The 26,261-nt window shown below is 37.5% G+C and overlaps 1 protein-coding gene across 8 annotated transcripts in view; it reads right to left on the bottom strand.

The window, feature by feature from the left end:
• GREB1 (growth regulating estrogen receptor binding 1) overlaps positions 1-26,261 on the bottom strand; it is a 115,220-nt gene that overhangs the window by 18,670 nt on the left and 70,289 nt on the right. For 6 of the 8 annotated variants that reach the window (XM_069805786.1, XM_069805785.1, XM_069805784.1 and 3 more), the window contains 16 exons: positions 25,410-25,535; positions 23,377-23,499; positions 22,402-22,539; positions 22,035-22,220; positions 21,103-21,453; positions 20,273-20,401; positions 18,623-18,748; positions 17,958-18,155; positions 17,687-17,867; positions 15,647-15,839; positions 14,920-15,056; positions 13,208-13,547; positions 11,555-11,670; positions 10,651-10,850; positions 8,765-8,854; positions 6,093-6,727 (listed from right to left, as the gene is read on the bottom strand). In XM_069805786.1, coding sequence (XP_069661887.1) covers positions 6,093-6,727; positions 8,765-8,854; positions 10,651-10,850; positions 11,555-11,670; positions 13,208-13,547; positions 14,920-15,056; positions 15,647-15,839; positions 17,687-17,867; positions 17,958-18,155; positions 18,623-18,748; positions 20,273-20,401; positions 21,103-21,453; positions 22,035-22,220; positions 22,402-22,539; positions 23,377-23,499; positions 25,410-25,535 — 3,269 coding nt within the window. The remainder of the gene's footprint in view (positions 1-6,092; positions 6,728-8,764; positions 8,855-10,650; positions 10,851-11,554; positions 11,671-13,207; positions 13,548-14,919; positions 15,057-15,646; positions 15,840-17,686; positions 17,868-17,957; positions 18,156-18,622; positions 18,749-20,272; positions 20,402-21,102; positions 21,454-22,034; positions 22,221-22,401; positions 22,540-23,376; positions 23,500-25,409; positions 25,536-26,261) is intronic. The other 2 variants (XM_009920670.2, XM_069805788.1) reach the window with 2 other exon arrangements.

The following is a 26,261-nucleotide window of genomic DNA, read 5'->3' on the forward strand; positions in this document are numbered from 1 at the left end:
ATATGTCAAGTGAAATTTTCATTTTCTCTCAACATTTGAGAAAGGGAGGCTTTGAATCTGAAGCAAGAGTAGGTAAACGTTTGTTTTGGTCAAAGTTCAGTATCTGTTGCTTTTAATAAATCAGACTGCATTTTACACAGTTGCTTGCCAAGGGTGGAAAAGGGTACTGTTATCCCTGTTGGGGGTCAAATAAGCCTTTCAGGTACACATGGTAGACCATGTGTTAGCACACAACTCTCTGTTATCCAGGTAAAAAAGACACCAAAAAAAAAGTGACTTTGAATAGAGGAAATGATAGCATGGACTATAGTCAGCCCATGGACTGGACATTTCTAATGCCCAGTCTGGGTTTTTATGTAAAATCCATTGAGACTAATGAGAATCTTTCTACTGACTCTTGAACAAGTTTCTAAACTGGGCTGCAATGGCTATTGATTGGTGAGCTAAAGAAAAACATCTTTTATTCCCACATCTGAGGCAAACCTGATGATACTTTGTCCTAGAAGAAAATACTTTCAATGTTTTCTCTCAAGTCTGAGTTTACCTTTATATGCCCTTACAAACATATTCTTTTGAAGAGCCTCTGATCATCATTTCATTAAACACAGCGTGGCCTGGCAGATTAACAGTTCCCTGATTTCAAACAAATGAGAGATCATTTGTCAAAAGTACACATCCTGTTCCCTTGATATCAGGTATCTATGTGAAAAAACTAATTCCTAATTTGTTTGAAGGATATACTTAGAATTGTCAACAGAACAACAGGCTGAAAACCTTACTTTTTCTTTTTGGTAACCATTTAAAACTTACTTATTCTATCAAAATCACATATTTTTCTTACCCTGGGGGACCAATCTTCACCAATGTATCTTCAGCAATGTATGTGGGAGTGACTAGGCTACTACTATGTCATACTTAGATGAAGGGTATTAGTTGTCAATTGACTCAAGTATACACAAAGCTGTAGGGTCATGAGTCAAAAATGTTGGAAACCACACGACTACAAGTGCTAGCCCCTAACCACTAAACTAAAACTTATGTATTTATCATATTCCATGCATCGTATCTTACCCAATTATCTCATTATCTGTCACATTAAAAGTGTCCAATACAGTACTGTGAGCTTTATGAACTGTTAAGATATTAGCAACACTATATGCAAAATGCTGGTAGGAACTTGCAGGAATCTCTCCATGGTTTCAGAATGTTTCTCTGCTAGGAGAGAGATCAGGCTGAGCACATGGCAACATTCATATTTGGACTCCATTCACTTGCACGTTTGCCTGCATTTGCTGCTGAAGAGATGAGCTGGTGAAAGAGAGAACACCTTTGCCAGGTCATTTTGAGAAGATTTTCAAAAAGAAAATGAGAAAAGAATGACTCCTTATTTACAATCAAAGTTTACTCCAGAAAGGAAGAACCTTGAGCAACTGAATTTGTAGCATGCCCAGACAGGTAATTGCACCTTTAAAATTAATTGTATTTTTTTCTATATGTGCCATCTCTAAGCAAAACAGAACTGCATAGAGTGTCAGCCTTTGTTCAAAAATACTGAATAGCTGTCAATAAACAGAGCTTCCACATGTCTCTGAAGAGTCCTTGCCCCATCTGCCACCACCCCTCTTTTTGATAGTTTGGGCATCATAGGTAGCTGCAAAGAGATCCTGCAAGCAGGATATGTACAACTTTGAAACAAAAAGCCCCATATTTGTCCATCCTCCATCTCCCAACTGCAACAAAATAGAAGATCTACAAAGAAATTTTAAACTGGACACATGATCAGACTCTAGCTTTACACATCTTTAGAGAAGCCTAGTACAATGCCGTGTTGATCCTAATTAGTGACTCTGGGCTTAAGCATGATATAATATATTAACAATGACAACTGGTAAGGAAGTACTCTGAGCAAGGTGTTTTTCTCCATATCCTGCCTTTGCCCTGAACGTAAAAGCTGCAAACAGATTAAAAGAATGAAAGAACCTGGAACTGGGCTGCATTTTTACAATTCCTGAAACAAAACGTACATGAGGGGTGCTGCTACTACAGACAGCTCTACTTGCCAGAAGGAGGTTCCTCAAATATGTGGCAGTGCCCAGCACCTTAGCAGATAAGGCACCTGGGGGGCCAATATTTCCAAATAATGGAAGTATTCCTCTACTTTGTTTCTATCCACCTGAATTTGGAAGACAGAAGTCTGATGAATCAGACTCAGAAGAAGAAAATCTCAGAAGACTAAGTAAAAATCTCCAATCTTGTGAAAACCTATGATAATTAAGGAATTTGGGGCCTGCAAAGATTTAGTATTTTGGTTTCTGTTTTCATCCTTAGTGCAAGGGATCATTTGGCCCATAAAAAAACCCTAAGAATATGTTTACCTTGCAGCTCTTCATTCATGAAGAGTGCAGTTGTAGCTGAGCAAGAGGAAGGAATACAAATTCAAATCCTTCCTGCAGAAGTTTCAAGAGGTGTGAGGTCTAGTTTTTGTGTCAAAGGCATACACTACCTAAGAGGAGTGGAAAGCTCTCCAAAGATTTTGACCACTGAACAGTGCTTCCCATAGATATCAAGGATAAGCTGAAAACAGTCTGTCTAAGAATATGAGAGAGAGATATTCTAGTCAGAGAAATTACGTGTATGCATCCACACTTACTCATGGAAGTGACATCCAAAAGTGCTGCTGCAGCAGGTCTAACAGTAATGAGTTCCCTTTTTTTAACTTGTTCCAGACACTGGACACCAGGACCACTAGAACTACTTTATTATTCTTACATGTTTCTATAAAGTATCATCTGATTTCATTCTTCACATTCAGACAAATATGGCAAAAGGGGAAAAAATTTCATAAGGCTTTTCTGTTTTAATTTCCAGGTGAGATAGTTCTTCACATACCACGACACTGGTTTTCAAACTGTGGTCTGTGAACCATTGGTGATTCATAGAAAACATGCTGATGGTCCACAGACAGCTGGTCAAATGGTGCTGGCCCTTGTCCTTGTTGCCACTTGCTATGTTCTTCTAAAACACAGCTAACAATAGATATATTACATATTTCCCTAATATTTTTCTTACATAAGCTGAATGGCATATAGGCCTTATATTAGGTGTAGGTATTACCTATACCTTTTATAGGTAATAAGAAATGGAAATAAGTAGAGGAAAACCAAATACGAGCAGCAGTCTTCTTCCTTAGAAAGTGTCTTAAGATGTGCTTGCTTCATTCCCTGGACATGGTGCCACAGGACTGAGCCATGCTCATGAGCAGCTTCCACACTTAAGGAAAATGCTAGTTCTCAGTTGTAATATCCAGTTAAAAACAAAGGTACAAAACCTTGATTTGCAGTTTGGGGAACTTTAAGATGAATGTTTCTAAGAAAAATACTTTCGTGAATTTAGGCTTCCTCATATGCATTTTCTTGGGTGCACTAGATTTCTAGCCATAGATATGATACATGTTGTTCATGGTGGTGCATATTTATTCATACTCCCTAACCAATGGCTTAACTTCGATGATGTGAGCTAACTTACAGATATATAGATCTATTTATACCTATCCAGTTTCTGCTGCATTTCCTAAAGCCTGTTGTAAAAATAATGCATGTATTGCCTTCTAATGTACATAATTGTCCTTGTAAAAATACATTGAGTCTTCTAGCAAAACATTTTGACCAGTACAGAGGGTAAAATGCCTCTGTGAGAGAAGGATGAGTGTACTTTATTACTAATTACCCTGACAGTGAGAATTATAATTTTGGTTCACTAATGTGCCTAGTTTTCTTCCTGTGTTGATTTCATATTTTTCATTTTAACCAACAAATTGCTTCCTGATTTGAATTTTAGTAAAGTAACTGCTGCCTGATAGAGAAAACAACTACTTCCTAATTTTTGAAAAGATAGTACTCTGGCAGTCTTATACTTCGCTGAGATGTTATTAACACTGAGATAGGTGCTGTCTAAGAATTGTTTTTATTTCTGCCTACATCTTCTCATGCATTAAGCATTAAGTCCATGTCAAATGTTACTATTATCAAACACACATGTGAGTAAAACCTCTCTAAGGAAGCAAAATTATTTCTTCCCCAAAAGTAAAGGGAAATTCTAATTTCTGTATATTTTATTGTAACTACTCCCTAGAAGAAACACTGTATTGTTACACCTTAAACCAATAAAAGATCAACATGCTTTTACAGCTCTTTGTTTGGTTTACAGGAGTTTGTAGTACTTTGGGAGGTTAAAATAGTAAAGGAAGCAAAGCTGCTGTCTTTTTCTATATACTGAAATGAATATATACCCCTAAATTTTGATGCATGTGAATTTGTTCTGTGTGAAACAGGTATATTCTTCAGAAAGAACTGAGGAATATAAAAAGAATAAACATGTGAAAAGTGTCCTTTAGAAATTGGTCCAACTTTATGACCCAATGCAAGACTAGGAAATAACCTCCATTCTGCAGACAGCTGGAGAAGAGATGGAGTTTCAAGTAACAGAAGTGATATCAAGGCTGAAATTCACTACTATACAGAGCATCAACAGGAGTCCTATTCAATATTTGAAAAAAAAAAAAAAAGGTTTGATAGTGAAGAGTGGTGAATACCATACCCTGGAAGGGAGCCAATGGATAAATAAGCTGCCTGTTTAAATTATAATTAGTTAAATGGCAAGTACCAAGTGTGTGAAGCATCAAAACCTTCTCACAGGTGTGTAGTATGCTCTCAGAAGTCTCTGAATGACTCTTATGAGAATCACAGATTTACTTTTGTAAATGTACATAACCAAATGAATACCAAAGAAATATTTACTTATTGGCTAATCTGGATATTTAGGGTGGCTTTGGGAATAGTATCTTTGTCGGGTTTGATGTGTATGCATACAAAATTCTAAAAAAATTGTCACAGACTGTGTTTTTCTTTGAGATGGAAATGAACAACCTCTCTCTTCCAAAATGTACTCATTTTAATGCTGCAGCTGAGTATGAAATTCAGTTTCTTGATCGCATAATACTTCAATCTTTGGGAAACATGGACAATTTAGATCAAAAGAATGGACAGTGAGAAACTGCTCATCAGAGTACTTTCTGGAATCCTTTATGAACTACAGTAACATTTGCAGGAAGTCCCAATATGGAAAGCCCATTTATATTCTTTCTACTCTACTGCACCATAAATTTGGGTGCACAGTGGAATACAATCATTTAACAAATGACAATATGTAGTTTTCTTTTGCAAAGCATGGGCATAGAAGAGTGGATCATGTGGCAAATTAAATCAGTAACTATCTTTAGATTAATTCTTTGGGTGGTTGTTACAATTACTGGAAACATGGGTCTTTGTCTTGGTTTGGATTTATCCTTTTTGAATTCTGAGGTTCATAGGACATATATATGCTCTCAGTAGGCATGGTGTCTCTTCCTAACTTGTTGCTTCGTACTTCAGCAGAACATGAGAGGCACAATATTACCTTTAGCATGTAACGTGCATTCAATTAGGAGACAGCTTGCTCAGATAAGTGCTAAATATTCTTAGAGAATTTAGAAGAGAAGGAACTTCTCAGGAATATACCCATTTCCATATATCTTTTCAAAGTAATTTAAAAACTCTTGGGTCAGCTACTCCTCTTGTAAATATGGCTCTGCTCATGTTGAACTGGCCTTCTTGCATGTATTATTTACAACAGCTTCTATTTCTGCCTGCTGTGTGGAGTAAAGAGAAGATAACCTAATTACAAACTCTCAACTGTCTTCAGACAGATCATAAGAAAGTGGTTTTGTGAAGATCTTTGATCTTTATTTAAAATGTAAACGCATACTCAACTTTAACAAACTGAAATTATACATGAAATTTCTCTCTTGAGCAAACTCTTTTAAAACATTTTAATGGAGAGAGACTGACAGAAAATGAACATTGCTACAGCTTCATTGTCTTTGAACTCAGGCTAACAGTAAAGAAAGGAAGACTATTTTATTAGAAGGGATTAGGGAATGAAACATAAGCAACGTACTCTCCACCAAAAAAAACCTTCCAAGTATGGATAATAATAACTAATCTATTTTTTCTGAGATTATGATAAAATTAAACAAAATAAATCAATGATAATACCTTGTTCTTATTACACACCTGTGGTGGCCCACTCAGCAGCAGCCTCCTTGGATGAAAGGTGTCCATTCTGCCCTCATTTCTATTGTTGTAGTCCATATGGATTGGCTTGGGAACCGTCCATTGGCGATAGTATAGAGACTGCTCCGTGCAAGTCATCATCTTACTCATAAGAGGACGAAAAGAACTTGCCCACATAACAGAATGATAAGGCAAGAGGGAAGATGATTTGGGAAGTCCACTGCTGTCCGTAGAAGTAATAATGTCATAAACCAGTTTGGGCAGGAAAACTATGGGAGGCTGTTTTGATGCTTTGGTCATGGAGCACTGAGAGGTCTGTAGGATGAAGGAGTTATGAGTAGGTGCAGAGGAGGAAGAAGAGGAGGAGAAAGGTGAGGAGGATGACGAGGTGATGGAAATTTGGGCACTTTTTATGTTTTGTTTCGTATCCAGCTGTTCAGTTACTGGTGGCAAATGTTTGCTGATTGTTGTTTGTGCCCCCTTGTCTACTTTCTGCTTCTGCCTTTCATAGTTATTTGTAGTTTCTTCAGCGCTGTTGCTTAGGACTTGGTGGGAGGATTTTGCTGTATCCCCTGCTGCTATTAAAGGAGGAGATGACTCACTGCAGAATGCTGTAACTAAAAGAAAATTTGTATTTCAACACAGTGCAACTATGTCTGCTAGTCAATGCCATAGTTAAACAAAACAAAAAATCATTTAGATAGAGTATCCATCAAACATCGCAATCCCACTCCTGTTCTTGCTTTCACCTCTCTCGTACAGGAAGTCATAATGGGACTAGTTTGGAGTATTCATCTCAATGCAGAAAATGGCTTTTAAAGTACTGAAGTGCATAGGAAAGATGTCAGTGATTGTCCTGTCCTCTACTTCCCTCATCCACTCCTTGTTTAAGGTGTACAACAGATACTTTCATCACTCAAAACAAATACAAAATTACTGAAACCATCATTTAAAAGAGTTAAGAAAATAAGTATTCACATTTAGACTACAGAAATGTCTTCACAGACTGACATCTAGAAACAGTCCTCTGAGTCAGCTCTGATCTGACACTCATGTGTCTGCATCACTGCAGCACTTATTCTGATCTCATAAAACCTGGCGCTCAAGTCTCTGCTGCTACAAAATGCATTAATGCATTCATACAGCTTTTGGTCAGCTCAGAGCACATACTGAACTCACAAATGTTGGCCTTGAATATGTAATGTAGATACACCCTACAGCTAATTGCTGATTTTCTGAAAACGGTATATTTCTACCTTACGTATTCTAACTACTAAGATTTCTTGAAAGTTTAAGGCCTTGTTTTAAGTGGTTCTAGGCATCTTTAATGCTTAGTGAATTCCAAAGAGGAGACGCAAATAAATTCACAGTCTTCAGAGTAGGCTGAGAACTGGTTGAGGAATCAGTCTCCACATGGTACTAGGAATATCTGTCTGAAGCGGAACATAGATAAAAACAGCTTTCCTCTCATGTTGAAAGCAACAGTCTTGGTTTTCAAAAAAACCCTAGTCCATAGTTTCTCTTGGTGTCAAGAAATAGTAAGATATACTCCAGCTGCATATTAATCCAAAGTAGCCATTAAAGGACATTAGCAATAAATACAAAAGTATCTCCGGCAGTATGAATGGTTTCAAGTAAAGCCACTGTGACATCCCTCAAAATACCACTACCTAAGAACACGGAAAAAAAAAGAAAGGAAAAAAGATTTCTTTAACCACAGGCAAATTGAGGCTACAAAGCCACAGGCAGGCCACATGGACACCATGGAACTGATGAGCAGCCTAACTTTAAAGAAGACAAAACTATTTTGAAAATTAAAGTGTTGATGAAGTTTATTCAAATGTTTTCAAGCTTTTTTTCCTTTTGTAACCACCACTGTGCCTGTAGAGAAGAAATCATGGGTCAAATATGCATGTCACCATGTTGAAAACTACAATTAGGTCAAAAAGAATTTACTGTCACTGACAAAACCCATGTTTTAGAAAGCTGCATGACATTGCGACTTCTAGGAAGTTATGGCACAATTTATATTACCCACTTTTATTCAACTCTCCTCTCAATATTATCTGCATAAAAAGCATGCAAAGAAATTTATCAGACAAAAGAGCTGTAGTAGTTCTCAACATTTCCTCATGCTTTCTACATCAGTTTGCAGATTAAAAAGGAACCAAAGATTTAAAAAATTATCTACCTCCAAAAGAGCTTTCAAACTGCAAAATTAATGAGTGAACATTCCAGAGCAAAACCCCCAAAGGTAAAAATACCAATGAGAACGAGCATGCTTTTTCTCCTACAGATTTTGAAAAGATTTTTAAAAAATGTGAAGCATGTTTTCTTTTTCATAAATTGTCATAGCTTCAGTGAACACACTCAGCCATCACAGTACTGAGGATTCATACCTTAGTGGCACATATCAAAGAATTGCCTGGTTTAGGCACCCCACCCTATGATTATTTTTCAAGCAAGAGATCTTATTTCTTATATTTCTGAAGTCTGAAACTTTTTTTTTAAAGTTATCTTCCGTGATCCCATTAAAACAGGCCTTACTAAAACCTTAGTGATTTATGCCTTTTATTATTTATCTTAATAAGCTGAATAAACCGTCTCTTTTATGTCCTAAATGTAACTTAATAGAGATGATCTTAAGGTCTTACTGGAAGCTTTTGAAGAGAGAGATGAAGATGCAGAGCCATGGGAACGAGATCTTTCTCTTTTCATAGGGCTTCTCTTTTCTGAAGTAGAACCTGTTTCATGAATGGTAGTAAGGGAAAACAAAACCAAAATATAATTTAAGTAAGCCTGTAAGAAGGCACAGCTACGTTGTCAAAGGAGGGAAAAGTACACAAGAGTTTGTGTGGGTCTTGTCCTCATTCTAACACTGTTTTCAGTATGGAGGGTATCTGTTCCTACCACGCAATATTGGATCAGCCTATGGTCTAACCTAACCACGCTGAGCTGCAATAGCTTCACAAAATCAATGCAGCAGCTAGGAGCTGGTAACTTCTAGGCATGTCTCAACCATGTTTTCTCTTTCTACCCATGTCTTACTTTCTTCACCAATCCACTTTTAGGGAAACCAACAGGCAACAAGCTCTATTTTGTCAGTATGTTATGAAACTACCTCCTATCCCATATATTACAGCTTTATGGCCAGATTATATCTCAGCTTTTGGTGATGAAAATCCATATTTGGATGGCCACCACGGATATTCACTTGAGGTTCCTTGCTTAGGCTTCTAAGTTAAAATGCTTGTTTCTGTACAGTTTTACAATGATAAACTGAGACATAAGCATGGCCAGCAGGAAACTTAGACTGTAAGTCTGTCTCAGGTGTTCTGAATTGGACTCTGGGGGAGCATACCATACTTCATGGACTAGGAAAGCAGCCTTACAATTTAGATGCCTAACAACTTAGGTGCCCATTTGACTCGGATCACATACAAACTCGGCATACTTCAACTAAATGGACAGAAGTACTTATCACATCTAAAGTAGGCCTCTATTGTAGACAGTCTGAGTATGACCTGAAAAGTATATATTTGATTAAAGTAAATATTTTTGTTATGCTTCTTCTGCTATCCTTATTATCAATGAATAAGAACTTAATAGGTGAACAGTAACCAGCTCTCTTCCTCCTCATAGCATAGAAAAGGAAATCAAGGCAAGCAGTTTGAGATTTAAATATGGGGATAAAAATCCCTTGTTTTCCACAGTTACAAGGCACAACAGACAGTAAAGAAAAATGTAAAGAACTTAATGATAACTGATAACACCCATCAACTATCACTCAAAAATTCCCCAACAGTTCCTGGGTAAATTATTATTGTTTTCTTACACATTTATATGTTCTTAATTGCTCTCTTAAGAAATTAGAAATTCTCTGACTCTACACTGTCAGTTTGAATTCATGGATATTTTCAAGGAGTACTCAGAAGTTACTATGTTCAGATATATTTTCTAGCCATACTATTTAATACCTCATAAACTAGAGACTAGTCAGCTCTACTATACACAGTTTCCTTGGGAGGAATCTTCCATCATTGTCAGTATGTAAGCATAGGTTAGGTAGCATCAGTAAAAGCTTAGGTGGAGTTGCCCCTGCTGTGAGGGAGGGGATCAGGTCACTGCTTCCCAGACGGCAAAGCGCACACTTCCCTGCTGCAGGGAGGGCAACCCAGCACAGCACTCCCAACAGTGAGCATCACTGGATGTACCCACTTGAGCTCCACTTTGCGGCTGCCAGAACATATGGGGCAAAGGAGGTACAGAGGAAGGGGAGACAAGGGAGACAAAAAACAGAGAGAGAGAACAGATGCAGCAGCAGGACTGCAAGAGATTAAAATGCTGCAGCAGCAGCAGTCCCTGGGCAGGGAGGGTGAGAAAATACAGGCTGAATGAGATGAAGCAAAATTGAGGAGCAGAGCCCACTCAGTAAGGCTAACTGCAGAAACCCTCACCGAGTAGGTATCCATACAGTCCTGCTTTTTCTAATACAACTCAATCATTTCACAGCTTCTTTTATTATCACTACTAGTAATACCTTCTGTCGCTACTTCTTCATCTTCATTATCAGTGCTGCTTAGTTTCTCTGGGTCACTTTCTAACACATCATTCACAACTGCTTTCTCTGTGTGAATTTCTGAGCTCACAAAGTATGCTGCCAAACCAAGTTCTTGCTCCAAGGTTGTCCTTACCAAAGAAGATGAATTTATTAAACGTAGGTCACAGTATCTCAGTGATCTGGAGAGAAACAAGAGGGACTAGTATGAAAACTCACTGTAATCTACTCCCTTATTTCTTTTACAAACACAGCTAAAGGGGAATTTTTTCATGATCTGCTTAAACTATGGATGAGACTGAACACAGTATATTTTTTGTGCTTAATAAGTTTACTACTGTGGTGCATACACTTTTTCTTAATCCAATTATGCAGCTTAAACTAGTGCACCGAAAATTAGCATCAGCATAAGAAAAAGAATAATCATTTGGGTTCTAAGCCTAACACACAGAATGGGATTCAGTTGAACATACAAAAGCATTTAGTGCCCCAGGGTGTCCTGTCTGGCTTCCAGCTGCCTTTCCAGAAGGCACTGATCTCTCCACACATCCTGTAGCACATATGCCAGCATCAAGCAGATGTCTCAGCTACACTAAAGTATCTAAAGTAGCTATACTTTCCTTTTTACATACTCTTATTCTCTCCTCTAAGATGGGGCAACCTCTTAATATTTTCTGAGCTATTTATATCTTGCTATAAACAGGAGGTTATTATTAATAATATGGGGTTTGTATTTATGATATAAAAACTGCCAAAAAATGGAAAAGGAACACCTTGACACTGAAATCTGTTTTCTTCTCCCACAAGTAATTAAACAGTTCACCTTCAGCCATTTGACAAGCAATGGATAAAAAACTGCCACTGAGAAAATACTGGATCTTCTTACCGTGGCAAAGACTCCCCTTGTGGATCCATACCACTAAATATCAATATACAAGGCAAACCTTCCAATTCCAAATAGGTCTGTGGCCTCCAATCTACATCTTCAATTTTCTGCCAGGCCTGTATAAGGTAAGAAACACTGTTAGACATATCTATATGGCACAAATAGAGAAATATATATTTTTATCATCCATTGTATGAATCAATTTGTACAGGGGATGGATGTTCCACCAAGGGAAGGCACAGAGCAGAGCCATTTTCAACATAGGTAGATTGCACAATTTCTATGAGCATACAGGTAGCAATCTGCCTGCTGTAAGTTTGAGGAGATTGGGACAGTATGTTCCAGTCTGAAAAGACCCCTAGCTTCCCAGCTACATTGCACTGAGACCAGGGCATAGACGGGTAGTGTGGATATGGTACAACGGACAGTAAAGCTGAGTAGGAGCTTTGCGGGAGAGAAGAGTACAGAGGGTTGCTTCTTATGGCAGATAATGTATGGATGTCTGAGTCCAAGGAAGAAAATGAGCTAGTAACAAGACTTCTTCACCTTAGAGGAATAGAGGAAAGCTGGAAGTGTTCAACACACACATACCACTGTCCTCACTTGCTACCCTCTGAAGTCTACTGCTCTCCCCCCAAAGCTATAAGTTTTCCTGATAACTTCATGAGAAGTTTGACAACTAGATCTATTGTTTGACCATTTAGCATCAGGCTATACTGCTTTACTCACACCAGTCAGTCCTTTTTGCTGTAAGACTGGTCTACAGGTAAGGAATAGACAGTAGGACCAACAGTACAAGAACTCAGCCTCCGACATTCATACATGTACCACTATTGTGCATGTCAGAGAAGACAACCAGGATGTGATTCAGAACTAGTACCAATTTTTCAGAATAAATTATGCCTAATTTACAGCAGAATGAGATCAGCATTAGGCCCTGGATCTCAAGTGACTTCATCTAACATATATTGAATCAGACACAGTACAGAGTGTACCATATGTATGTTACACCACCCTACAATGTAAATACATTTTTGTTTTGGTGATCAGATGATGATAATTTTATGAAAAGCAAGGGAGTATCAGAGGCTTTTGTTAAACAGATGACCCACGACTCTGGATCTAAAGCATATAAATTAATCCATAAACCAACACATGGTCCAGAAAGCATAAAGTCCTGAGTTGTGACCGGGGTGTCCTAGACCCGTAACTAGCATCACTGATTTGGTACCTTCATGCCACCTGCTGGTGACAAGAATAATACAACTCTCAACTGGTCACTGATTAAAATCTTTTTGCACTATGACGATTTTGTAAGAAAATTCTGCTAAAACTGTGACATTTTTATTTGGCTTTTTTCCTTACTGCTTATGGTCCCTGTGGATAAAAGCAGTTCAACTGTTTGGGAGGGTTGCTGCTGGAAGTCAAGTTCTAGCCATATTAGTTAATACTTCACTGAGTATTAATCAGAGGTAGGACAGTAGAGATGTCACAGGCAGTATGTCTAAAAGATAAAACTCATGTTCCTTATGGTAGTTTTTATTTTTGCTAGTCAGACACACATTTCAGCTCATGACCATAACTCTCACCAGTGAAGTCTCCCCACCTACCCATCTAATCAAGCTTCCCAGTATATGTCATTCTGCAAGTTACCTTTAGCTGCTCCACAAAGTGCTTCCCTATTGTGATTCCAGAATTAGGATTTCCCAAGATTATTTCAAAGTTATCTTCAAGGGCTAGTCTTTCCCTTACATTATACAGACGTTCATATGCCACTGCAGCCAGCGGAGTACATGGAATTCTCAACACTACCATGAGGCCATGACCACTAGGACATTGTCTTGAAGAGTTTATTAGGTTTTGGGTGATTTCCAGAGTTTCAACTGAGGTGTAATTCTTCATCTGAGAAAGACCACACACTGCCATCATAGCTGCAGAGTAGTGTTGTATGAGGACAAAAGTCCTTATCACTGCACTGTGTAATCTGGGGAACCTGAAATAAATGGTGAATTAAATAGTGAAGTATTAAAGGCTAAAGTGAAAAAGCTAATTTTTACAATATTTAATAATCTCAGGATTTACTCCTGTAAAGAATCCTTCATATCTACTATACAAAAGAATCTCACCAACTTGCAGTTGGATAGTCTTTGCAAGGCACCATTTCACAATCAGAACTGATGTTGTCTCTCCATTTCTTAGTAAAGATTTACTAAGCAAGTAGTCCAGTAAGGTTACATCACTTCAAGTTACTAAGACTTTACTGCTGCTACAAAATTTATCACAGAATATTTGCTAAGGCACCCAGCAATATCATCAAGGAAAATTATATTCTCTTATCCATGAGAATAGTATTCCTCATTATGTGTTATTCTTAAGGGGCGGAAGATGGGGTGGGATGTTTTGTTTTCTTACTGAAGCCCTGAATGAGCTTACTCTTGTTTCCAAGAGGACTGAATACATAGGCAGCATCCAATGAGCACTCCAAGTTCCCAAGCCCAGGTAAACCCTGTCTCAGTCCCCAGTCTATGGAAGGGAGAGACAAGGATTTGCAATAGCTTCCTGTGCTCTGGTTTTCACAGAAATGAAACCCAGGTGCACAGCAAAAAGAGGAACTGTGGCTTGCTCAGAAAAGCACCTGATATGTGTGATCAAAGCTCCAAAGCACCCTGTAGCAAGCCCCAGCAGTTAAGTATGGATGTGCTCAATCTCCCAGTTAGCAATACAAATTCACAAGATTTTACTTGTCCTTTCTCATTCTTCTTACAGATCCCAAAGAGTTCATCCACAGCTGCAGACATGCACATAATGTGTCACTACTCTTTTGCAGTGATTCTAGACTTGCACCACAGGAACCAAGGAAAACTAATGATATATTTTCAAGCTCTGATGATGCTCTGAAGTTTTTATTGCTGATTTAAGTGTACAAACCACAGTGATACGTCTACTTCTCTTTGTGGTCCAAGTGCACTATGCACAAATTCTATACAACAAAATCAGCCAGGGTCAGCAAGTGATAATATTGGACAAAAGTAGTAGCACATTTGAAATTACATGATGATGCAACGTTAGATTATTATAATATAGAAGTAGCTACTAGTCACAACAAGAACACACTCTAAATTGGGCTAAACAGTGTGCATGTTCATAGTAAGAGGCAGCCTAGGCTGATTAGATTACAGGCCAAATAAATATATACAAAAAGATGGAAGGAGAAAATAAGAACGAGTGAAATGCCCTTGCATACACAGCTGATTTGTGGGACAGTGAGGAAAAAAAAAAAAAAGAACCAGGCTTCTAGCTAGTAACTCAAGTTGCTAGAATGCACCTCCTAAATTTCCTGTGTTAAACAAAGGAGGGTACCATACCTCTTTCCCAAAGCCATGACCATTGCTTCAAAAGAGCTGTCATACCGAAGCAGTGGAATACTATGTCCAGAGAGGGTGGACTCAATGAATTCTGACAGTCCGAAGTATTTCTTGTTTTCATGGTATAAATCTACACCCTAAAGCAAATGAAGCAATAAAAATATAAATGTAAAGTCTATCATTTATTAATTTACAATTGATTAACCATTGGTATCTGATATATTTGCAATCACATTCTCTAATAAGCATACATCTACTCAGACATATTAAAACAAGGAGAGAAAGAAACAATTAATTTTTTTGAGAGAAGTTTGACCCAATTTTTCCTTGTTTCTTTCTCTCTCCTCACATATACATATATACAGACAGAACAGCTATGTATGGAATAAATATGCACACATATGAAGAAAATCCAGGTATGTACATACATTTATGCAGTAATGCACTAGAGACAGGTTTTCAGATGGTTTCCATTTATGTAGCTCAAAGATTTTTAGCAGAGCTACTACAGTTTATAGAAGATATTAAAGGAATAAAGAAAAAAAGCAAGAAATGACAGGATAAGCAGAGGGAAAAGGAACTTGCCACAGACTGAACAAGAAAAAGATGCCATGCAAACTTCATTATTGTTTACAAAAATCATGGGACCTCCAAAGTTTCACCAAGTATGTAAATGTAAAATAACTTATGAAAAGCTCACAAAAGCACCTCAAAGCATCCATCTTACATTGCTGTATGAAGAAGGCCAGTGGATCTCATTGTAAGGGCTGATATGAGTATGCTGTGTCTGCAGCGCATAGGGGAAGGAAGTCACATGGAGGGTCACGATATTTGGCGCCTCTTTCACCTCCCTGCAGTTCAACAGTCTATCAACAAGTCCTGTAGACAGTTCTGTTTGAGGATAAAGGCTATGCATAGCACTGCAAAAAAGAAAGCCAAAACTCTCCAAAGTAATCAGCACAAGGGAACATTTGTGTCAGTGGAATAGCTTTAACCTGGATATGAAATCAAAGTTAAACACGTACAAGGAACTTCAGACTCTATTCTTTGCCCTGCTTTTGTTGCATAGAAGGATGGGAAAAGAAATGCAAATTATTTCACTGCAGCTGAAAATTTCTGTAAGTCTGATAAGCTCCCTAGCTAGCAAATTACCAGTCACTTACAGCTATCAGAATATGAGAGAGAAAGGATGAAAGAAAACTGATGTTTTGGCAGTTACCAACAGACACATAGTCTTGTAGTAACTTTGGCCAGTTTTATAGTGTTGTCCTTAAAAAAATATAATTCTTACCTACAAAAAATCAAGATAGAAAATGACAGACAGTAAGTCTGTATGACAGAAAAACAGAGGGAAACTACCTCTGGTAAAGCTATTATGAAAGGGAAGAATAGTTATTGTTAGGGCAAATGCTGGTATCACAGAACACCTACAGTCAATTCCTTGCTTTGTTGTAAAACTTCAGCCCAAATTCATGCTATTTAATTTTTGGCATTTATCTGCAGTGACTAAGTTACAAGCCTCGTCACTGCAAGCTCCTTCTGTTACCAGCAGAGAGAGACAAGTAACTCCAGAAATTGGTTGTGTCCACCCCTGACCTAAGTCAGCCCTCATAGATGCTCATGTCTCTGTTGTGACTATGTGGGCAATCCCAGGCAATTACACTCCTGTTTTAGGCACCTCATTCAACTGACTTCAGTTAGGTGGCATGAATCCTGCTGTGCAGAACAGTCATTTAAATATTTTTCACTTACATATCTTTATTAGATAAGAGGAAAAAATATCAGACTTAAGCAGCAATACAGGTACTTCCTACCACTCAAGGATGCTATATGAATAAATGCCTTAAAGGCTAAGACAGCTGTAATAGGTCATTTAAGTTCCTAAGGTATAGAGGAATTGAACAGGAAACCCTCACTTGCAAAAATAAAGTTTTGTTGAAAATCATCATTCTTAACCAGTGTGAAAGACAAGACCTTGTCGTTTCATTCACAAGCAAGATTCCATAGGTTTTGGTTTCAGAAACACTACTGTGCTCTCAAAGTTGGAATATGTTGGTGTTTCTGGAATTCAGTGTGTTCTCCAAGCTCCCCAGTGCCTCAGGAGCCAGAAAGCAAAAGCAGCCCAACTCCTCAGCAGGCAGATTGTTGAGAAGCAAAGGAAATAGGGCTCCATGAAGGAAGCACTGAGTTATGCGAGTAAGCTGATGGGGAACTTGGCAAACGTTGAACAGAAACCCACCTGCTTCCCTGAGAAGTATACCTGGCTTTACTATGTATCCACAGAAGCTTTCAATTCTCACAAATTGGTGATTCGGGATAGAAAAAACATTGTACTGGAAAATTTCCAATCAGTTAAAAAAATAAGCAGCAGTGTTGGCTCACTAGTTGTATACTCAGTGTGGAGGGTTTTTGCATGTTTTACAGCCCAGAGGACACTGACAGAGGATAATGAGCTCTGTGTACTTTCACAGGAAGCTTTCCTTTGAACAAATGACAACCAGCCAAAAAAACAATAGCTGTGGCTGAAAGAAGATAAGAATGGTGAGCAAGAAAAGCTGAAATATTCCACTGGGGCATAATAGAATATGCAGCACAAGAATAAGTCATGAAGGACTTTAAAAGAAAACAAGTTTATTCAATGCATGCAAAGATAGAGTTAGCAGAAAGATGCAAACAAAGATGAAGGAAGGAATAAATCAGAAGGCTGATCTTGAGAGTTAATGCAAACAATAATAATTTCTCTAAAAACAAGTTACAGTTTTCTTACCTCATTAGATCCCAGTGTGCGTGATCATGGATTAGGACAAACAGTGTATGTGGATTCTGCATAGAGTTTTGTAAAAAGACTTTGAATTTAATCTGGGCCTCTGCATCTAGTTTCATAACATACTGTTCCACCCTCTGCTTTGTAAGGTGTTCCTTCTCTAATCCAAGTTCTAATAAAATACCTAAAGAAATGGAACAAATGTCAGTATTTCCAGATAAAAATGCATTTAACAATGTCCCGTAAATCTAAAATAAAGGTAACTAATGAGCACCTGAGTGCCAGAGATGAAACAAAGTCTGCTGATAAGTCACTTCGGAGGGTGGAACACAAATCAAGAAATCAATTTTCTCGAAAGAACCCAAATCAAGATTTTGAGTGCTGGAGTCAGCAATTGAGCAAATATGAGACAGCAATTTCTGAGCCACTGCTAGCTGGAATGGACGAATCTGATGTCGTTCAATCTCATAACCTGGAAAAAGGCAAAATTCTGTTTAGATATATGCCCAAAGTCTAATCTAACACAAATTGTTAGAGTCTGGCAAAGAATGGCTGATCTACTCTTTAAGATACTTTGCTTATGCACAGGAGTTCCAGTTTATAAAAATCTATATGGAATATGCAAAGAAATCTTTCTGCATTTGGCATTTTGGTCCTGTAAGTCCCTTAAATGTCTGAGAGCTGAAAGTGAACTTGTGCAATAGCATTCTGCTACCACAGAAGTAAGACTTAGAGCTTCAAAGACTACAATACCCAGTGGAATGAAGTGGAGCACCCATCAGTGTAAATCTGAATATCCCAAGATATGAGCTGCTGTTTGCCTCAGGACCTTTGCCTTAAGAGCCTCGGACTCTGCCCAGATGGATCTAACTGTACACCCAGAGACGTGGTCTCAAGTACCCTACTCTGTTACCGCTTTAGAAAATCCTCCTTACTTACTTGTACACGCAGCTGTTCCAGTTCCATTCAGTGCTGTTGGTTTATTCACTGAAGCAGAAAGTGATGAAGAGATGTGTCCTTGGTTTTCCTGGTAAAATTTCTCCAGCAAAAGATCAATGTCACCCTCTATCAAATTGAAGGGATAGTAGAATAAACATCCATGTTAATAAGAGCTGCATTTCATACTGATTTTGTTTTGTAGATCTTAAAGAGCTTTATATATGCTAGCTAGTTATCCTGCCCTTGGCTTATTGGCTGTTTTATACAGGAACTCTCTCGTTATTTTCTATTGCGTCTGTTTTTACAGCATATCACTAATAAAATGCAAATCAGGCCAAGGAATGAGCTCTGCAGACCACTGGCTAGAGCACTTATGGAGGATGGTAGAAAACTAGCCTCAAGGCCTTGATGTAAATTAGCAACAACAAAGACATGAAACTGGCTTGGTTTATGTTCAGACCATGTAGCTATACTGTTCATTCATAAGGATTACAAGAAGCTTTGGAAAATCTGATAAATATTTTAAAATCTCTAACATTTTTCAGAGACAGAAAGAAAAATAATTCCCTATAAAGCTGAAAGAGAAATATGAGCTTTGTAGCTACACACAATGCTGAAGAAAGCAAGGTACTTTTTACTGAACTATCTATATCTGCAAATATATCCTATTGTATTCAGCAGGGGCCCTGCTTACAGATGGAAGCTGTGCAGAGAATACAACATGCCTGTCCTGAGTATTTAGTATTTTCTCAGCAGTTGAAAAGGTGTTTGAATGTGTCTGCACTGAGCTCACAAAGGCAGGGTCTGCCCCGTGAAGTGCAATCCAGTGGATGTAGATGGCAACTATTTTTAGGATGCTCATTTACTTGTTCTGCTCAAACAATAGCAATAGCAAAAGTGATTTTGAGAACCACACTTTGAAGATACTAAGAGCAGAAACACTAACATAACTACACGATGGTTCAAGGAAAATGAGTTTCTCTTAAGTGACCACTCAAAATATCATGACATATCCAGAAGGGTTCTTGTGATCTAAGTACAGATTTACTGACATGACATGAATGGCAAAGGGGACTATGACATTCCATTAACACTGAAAAATATGCTGCATTTGCTCTAGTTGTGTGATAGTTTAACTTTCCACGTGGCTGAATCTATCCCCAGATAATCTTGCCTGTAGTAATCCTTGGTATACTCAGTTTAAAAATGATCCAGTAACCCTGGCTCTCTGCAGTTTTCCTCTCTTTCCCATGCATCATGATCAAGTTCACAGTACGATAAGTTGAAAGGGCAAATCCTACCTTTGATAAAATAACTCTGTTCTATCATGGTCTAAATGAATTCTGTGCTTAGGGCAAAAGAATTTATACATTCATATGGATATGGACTTGCATAGTATATGGATTGATTTGCATAGCTAAGAATAATATGCTTAGCTATTTGCTGATATATTTTAATGAAACTGAGGGATTTTATGAACTGACACTTTTAGGAGGAATTTCAATTCAAATGTACTTTCACAACTTTGTCCTGCATTTTTTATATATTTCTAATAATGTCCTTCTTCTGGAAAGGTAATGAGCACAGCTATTTTCTCTGACTTAAAAGTTTCAGGGACTTGGAAACATGTCTCTATAACCTGTTAGGTACCTGGGCAGAGTGTGCTAAAGAAGGACCCCAGAGTTTCCACTTTCCCTGTGACCAGCTGATAGTTAACTTCTTTTTGGTAGTCTGAAGGAGTGAGCATGCTCTCAGACAGAACTCTTGCCTGATACTTTCCTAAAAGACAAAAAAGTAATTTTGAAAGCACTTCAAACTAAAGTTAAAAATGTTCTAAGTCATAATAAAAATACTACCCAGCTAAATGAATGCCACACACACAAAAACGGCAGAGATGAGTCTTTTCTCTCTCCTATATGTGTATGCACTAGACATCTGTAAGATAGACTCATGTTTTATAATTCTTTGTGTTTCTTTCCCAGTTTAGGAAATATTTGTTGATACGGTATATAAAAAGACCATATAAATAGTCAAAGGCACTGTCAATTATCTTACACTTATAATGAATCTTTGAATGGCTATTCAAATAATTTATTTAATTATCAGCATAATAGGTTGTCAAAGGGAATGACATTGAAAGACCATCTTTTAGAAGCTAAGGAAATGTTCGGTCCTCTGCTCACAGTAATATCCCAGTCACACAGAGCAGGAGAGCTTTATGCACTGTGTGTGCTGTAACTCGCTATTATTTGTTTGCACTAGTGTTGGCTGGGATGCCTTGGTGAGAAAAAGGGTTACACAGGCAGAATGTGATTTGCTGGGGAGAGACCCAACTATGCAACATCAACTTGGGTTCATCAAAACCCACTACTTCTTGGTCAAAGTTCTGCTTTCTGAGGCAGCTTATTGAAACTCCAGCCAAACTCCTCATAGCATCGAATTACTCTGTTTTGCCTGGAGATACAACGTTGGGATCTTACCTGTTATCACAATGCAGGAATCGATGGCTCGATTTCTGCTGGCACATATGATCACCACATAGTTTGTCTTTATTAATTTTCCTTCAATGAGCAGCTTAAACATTTCTGAAAGCCCTTCAGCCAGAGAGTAGCTGCATTCAATGATATGGACACTATCATTACAGGAGCTAGCTGCGAGGCCTGCCAGCCAGGGAAGCTGGGCTGAAGTCACTGGTGCAATCTGGCTGGGCACTTGAGGAAAAGTCTGTGGAATAGCCTGTTGGTACTGACGGATTTCAGACAGGTGTGATTCCCTCCATGAACGCATGAATATTTGTTCCAAATCCTCAATCAAAGGGACCTGGTCCGAGGCTTAAAAAAAAAAAAAAAAAAAAAGGAAGAAAGTATTTTGAAACAATTAAACAAAATTGTTGAGTTAAAAACAATTTTTTTTTTCAAAATATGTACTTTTTTTAGAGATGATCATGTTTCAGATTTATGCGTGCAAGACTCTATTGCCTTTAGCAGATGTGAACCAAGTTTTTCATTTTGAAGTGCCTTTGTGATACTCAAGTAAAGCTGCCCTAATTGGAACCTGAGTATCAGTAATTAGAAATATTTAAGAGGTTGAGTGCTGCCTGTCTCAGCATAATACTACTTCTAAACTACAGGCTGTATGCAAAAGCAGTGAATTACAGCTCTTTTCCTTTCTTTATTTTTAGTTGCTGTGTTCCCAGATTATAGGAGAAGATGAACTTTGTACAATTATATTTCAATCTGTCTGGTCTTCAAGAACTAATTATTTAGTTTTGTTTCATAACCATGAATAAAATTGTTTAATATCACACATCCTAAGACTAATATTTAATATTGCCCTGCCCTAATACTCCCTTTCTCATTCGCCAGCATGTAATTTATTCGTTGCAGTCTTTCTGGATGTAAAATAATCTTACCGAGTTGGACAAGGTAGTAGACAGTCAGTAAGAGCTGCATTTCCTCTGAAATAGGCTGTATTGTGGAGGCACCATATTGTTCATATGCTCTAGATAAAGACTGTGAATTTCTGTAACAGGTGTACAACAAAGGACTCACTATCACATCATTAATGTTCCCACAAAGATATGGGAAGTTTCCATGACCTACAAAATAAACAATGTTTGTAGACATCACATTAATTTCATAATTTCCCATGTATGTGTTAAACAGTTTTAACAGTAAACCTTTTAGAATTGATGGCTTTAGCAGTGTTTAACACTAGGACATATATTTATATCTCTTACAAAAAGATGTAAGGTCTTGTTGGGGGGTTGGGTTTTTTACCTTTAAAAATAACTGGCTTTGCTTTACAGATTTTCAGCAAGTTGTCAGGAACTGAGACTGGTTCTCCTGAGCCCACCATTGGAGATGAGGCTGGCCCCACCAAAGCAGAATGTGGTAAAGATGATAGGCTTCCTCCATCTAAGATTTTAGACATATTATTACTGGAGTCAGGTCTACTAACAATTTCTTCAAAGTAAAGTTATTCAACATCATCTCATACCCACATTTGGAATCGGTATTGAATGCTTTTTATGCGTACATCACACATTTCATGAGCTGTTACTACAACCCATACCATTATGCTGATTTTCTTGGAGGACTAATTGTTGCAACCTTGAACATCACCCATGCATCTAAATGTTCATAAACAAACAATTCCAGGTATGACTGCACGAATACAGAGACTTATGTGATAGCAGTGCACAAATAGTTATGATATGTGTGTTCTCTATGATAAATTTAGTTTCACTGCTTCTAAACAGGTTTTCTTGCTATAGCGAGAAAGAAAATATTAAGATTCAATGTTTGCTCAATTGTAACTTCTCTATAGTAATTTTCATTTAAACAAGAGCACATTAAAATAAAACATTTTGTGGAAAGTGAATTTATTTCACTGCATGTCACTCTAGTCTGTATCTAGACTATAAAATCCAACTGTGAAAAATAATTGAAGCAATGGATGGTACCTTGATCTGAGTTATGACACTGATTTTAACATCCCAAAGGTGTTTTGGTGTCTCAAGACGGACACAGGCACCTGTTGGGAATTATTAATAATGACTTGATGACTGGATCCTAATGAGAGTTAAGCTCACAGCCTCAAAAAGAAATCAATGGAAATGAAGCACCTAAATGTAGGTGAGCATGTTGGTATCAAACACCTTTCAAAACTCTAATACGAATCTGCTTGCACCTTTAAAATATTGCCTCTTTTCCCCCACTGTTTTCTAGTATAGCTTATATGGTATAGCTTACCATTTTTAATTCTGTTTGGAGCCTGTGGGTTGAGCTGCAAGTTCCAAGTTTCAGTAGATGATGGAGATTCTGGTGACCAACCTTTATGGCGCTTTTTTGGGGGCCCTGAGTTTGTTAAAGTGCCTGAATAACAGTAATATTTCAGAAAAGCATTAGAATAAAATGTATTCAGTTTTGTGCATGGTAATTCAATATGTTTTGATAGATTTAATGTGTGCATTAAGTACTGTGGTAGACAGGGTCAACTCCATGAATATAATCATTTTTTATCATTTTTATTTTACTTTGCTATGTCTTGCTTAAACTTCTGGGACCTTTCTGTTGCAGGGAACTCTTAATTATCTAGGTAGACTTCACTTATTTTATACCAATGTCCATTCTGTACTAAGAATAATGTAGGAACAATGAGACATGTACTAAGAATGCTTGTGTTAATATTTTGAAGTCAACACTGTGAGCATTCTGCTCCTTTTATTTCTGAACACATGACACAATGTTTCATGTAACTTATTGCAAAATAAAATTCTCAAGGGGTTCAGGGTAATATTAATACAGATCTGAGTTCTTTTCAAGAATTTTCTCATTTACAGGATTTTTGCCACTTCTTGCTGGTTACCATCTTTGGTTTCATGTTATTCCATATTAACTCCTACCAAATTACTTCTGCACTTTCCTCCTATCCACATGTAGCTCCATCGCTTTGTCTGTAAAAACATAACTTTCTCACAGTTTTTCTAGGAGCTCCTGATGATTCATTTCTTGAATATTCTTTCAATATCTTTAATCTTCTTGTGCACTCCTGCAAAGTCCTAGAATGGTAAGTTTCCACTAACATCAAGTATTTCTAATTATTGAGAGTCAATGGTCCTCGAGGAACTGCTCAGCATCTTGCAGGATTGAGCTATTTCTATTTCTGGATGTGACTATGCAGAGGTCTTAACACTACTTCACACTGGCAGGGCTGTATCTCCTGGCAGAATGGTTAGTCCCACATAAAATTCAAGACAGAGTAAGAATCTAATATAAAAAATGGGGTCTAATTTTGAAAAAGATATTAAAATTAAAAATAAACCTGAAGTGTACAGATTTTCAATAAAATCGTTCCCTTGCAGAAGAGCCTTACGTAGAAGTTTGCAAAGATAACTTTGTCCTTTAAACTTTTACCACTTGAGGGCAGTATTTAGCCACTTGTTCTACTCCTCCTTTCATTTTGTTTCCTGGCATAAAGTTGCGACAAAAGTCACAAGATAGCTACAGCAATACAAAGAATTTTTTATTTGAAAATGCTGTATTCTTTCCTGCAGATATGTTGATATGTGAAAATAATCCATCTGAAATGAATTGGCAATCATATGTTGCTGCATGGAAGAAAGAGCTCAAGAACCTGAATAGGCAGAGGAAAAATTTGGCTGTGATGCCAGCAAGGAAACTTGGGAAGACTTATTCTAACATAGAGTTATAGCATGTTTCTAGCCATAGTGAAGACTAACCTTCTTGCTTAAACAAGTCAGTGACACAGAATACAGTTTGTGACAGAAAACAATTAACACAAATCATGATGATAATCATGCAGTGAGGACAGTTTCTTTCATTTGGAGCCAGTTGTCAAAATCTAGTGCTCCATCCCGAGGTGAACTGCAACAGAGGAATTATCCTATGAGTGATTACTTATAAATCTTTCTTAATTCCCTTCACAAAACCTTGTTGGGAGATTGATGCAAACTGACACATTCTTTAAGAACCTGGATTCAGAATCTAGTCTGTACTTCTATTAAGTGAATGAACTGTAAATATAATGAAAAACTTCCAATTAATAATCTGAATGGTAACAGAGCTATGGCTGAAAACATATAAACAATTTTCTTTCTAAAAATTAACACAGAAAAAAGTGTTATGGTCAGAAAGGACTTGGAAGGGAACAGTAATTTCTATTCATACAGGAAATGATGATCATGATATCATTTGTTCAATGCTTCTATTATACCCATGGAATATAGAGTTTAAGGTATTAAACAACAAATCCATACAAATACCTAACACCGAAGGTCTTGTCAGAGCAGACAGGTTATTTTTCACCAACTGTTGTTTAGGTGATTCCTTGCCATTATAAACAGCTGAGCTGAACGCTGCTGTTGAAGGGATGTGATCTATGGCTGCAGCTGGCGAGAAAAAAACAAAGTATTTACATTAAACATTTCTAGGTCAAGATCCTCAGTTGATATAATAAACTGATCACTTGATCGTTTACTTTAATAGAACCTTCGGGATCTGCTCAGAGTGAATGCAATACTGAATAAAACAAACCCACTTCTGATCTCATACCAGATTATTGCTGTCTGACTCCCGATTAAGTGCCTGGGTAAAATACGATTCTGCAATTAAAATACATACGTCAGATCCTTAGCTTCTTTGCAGGTGGACCCTAGCTCTTACATGAAGTTTACTCAAGAACTAGCTAAAATAGTGAGAGAAGTTTAAAATTTGCTAAAAATCTCCTAAGACTCCATTCCAATTTGACATCCTCTTTCCAAGCTTTTAAACTGTTCTGCATTAAAAAGAGAGGTTTTCTCAAGCCTAATATGCTTGTAATTAATGTAGCTTTTTTATATACGTAACCTCTGACCAAAAAAAACGCCAATCTGCTATTATAAAGAGATGAATTATTTGTACTGAAGGGGTACCAGTATTCCAGATCACAATTATTTAACAGGTTTCTATCTCACAGAGAGAATACAACAACCAACAGATGAGCCTCAGTTCTCCTGCATGAATCTCTGTAACAGTCACAAGACACTCAAGAGCTGTTTTCATTATGAAGAAGCTCAGAGAGATCACTCTAGCCTCTATCATGCATCACCTTTCAGTTATGTCAAGCTAATGGAAAA

The sequence above is a fragment of the Haliaeetus albicilla genome, chromosome 18, assembly GCF_947461875.1.
Source record: "Haliaeetus albicilla chromosome 18, bHalAlb1.1, whole genome shotgun sequence".
NCBI lineage: Eukaryota > Metazoa > Chordata > Aves > Accipitriformes > Accipitridae > Haliaeetus > Haliaeetus albicilla.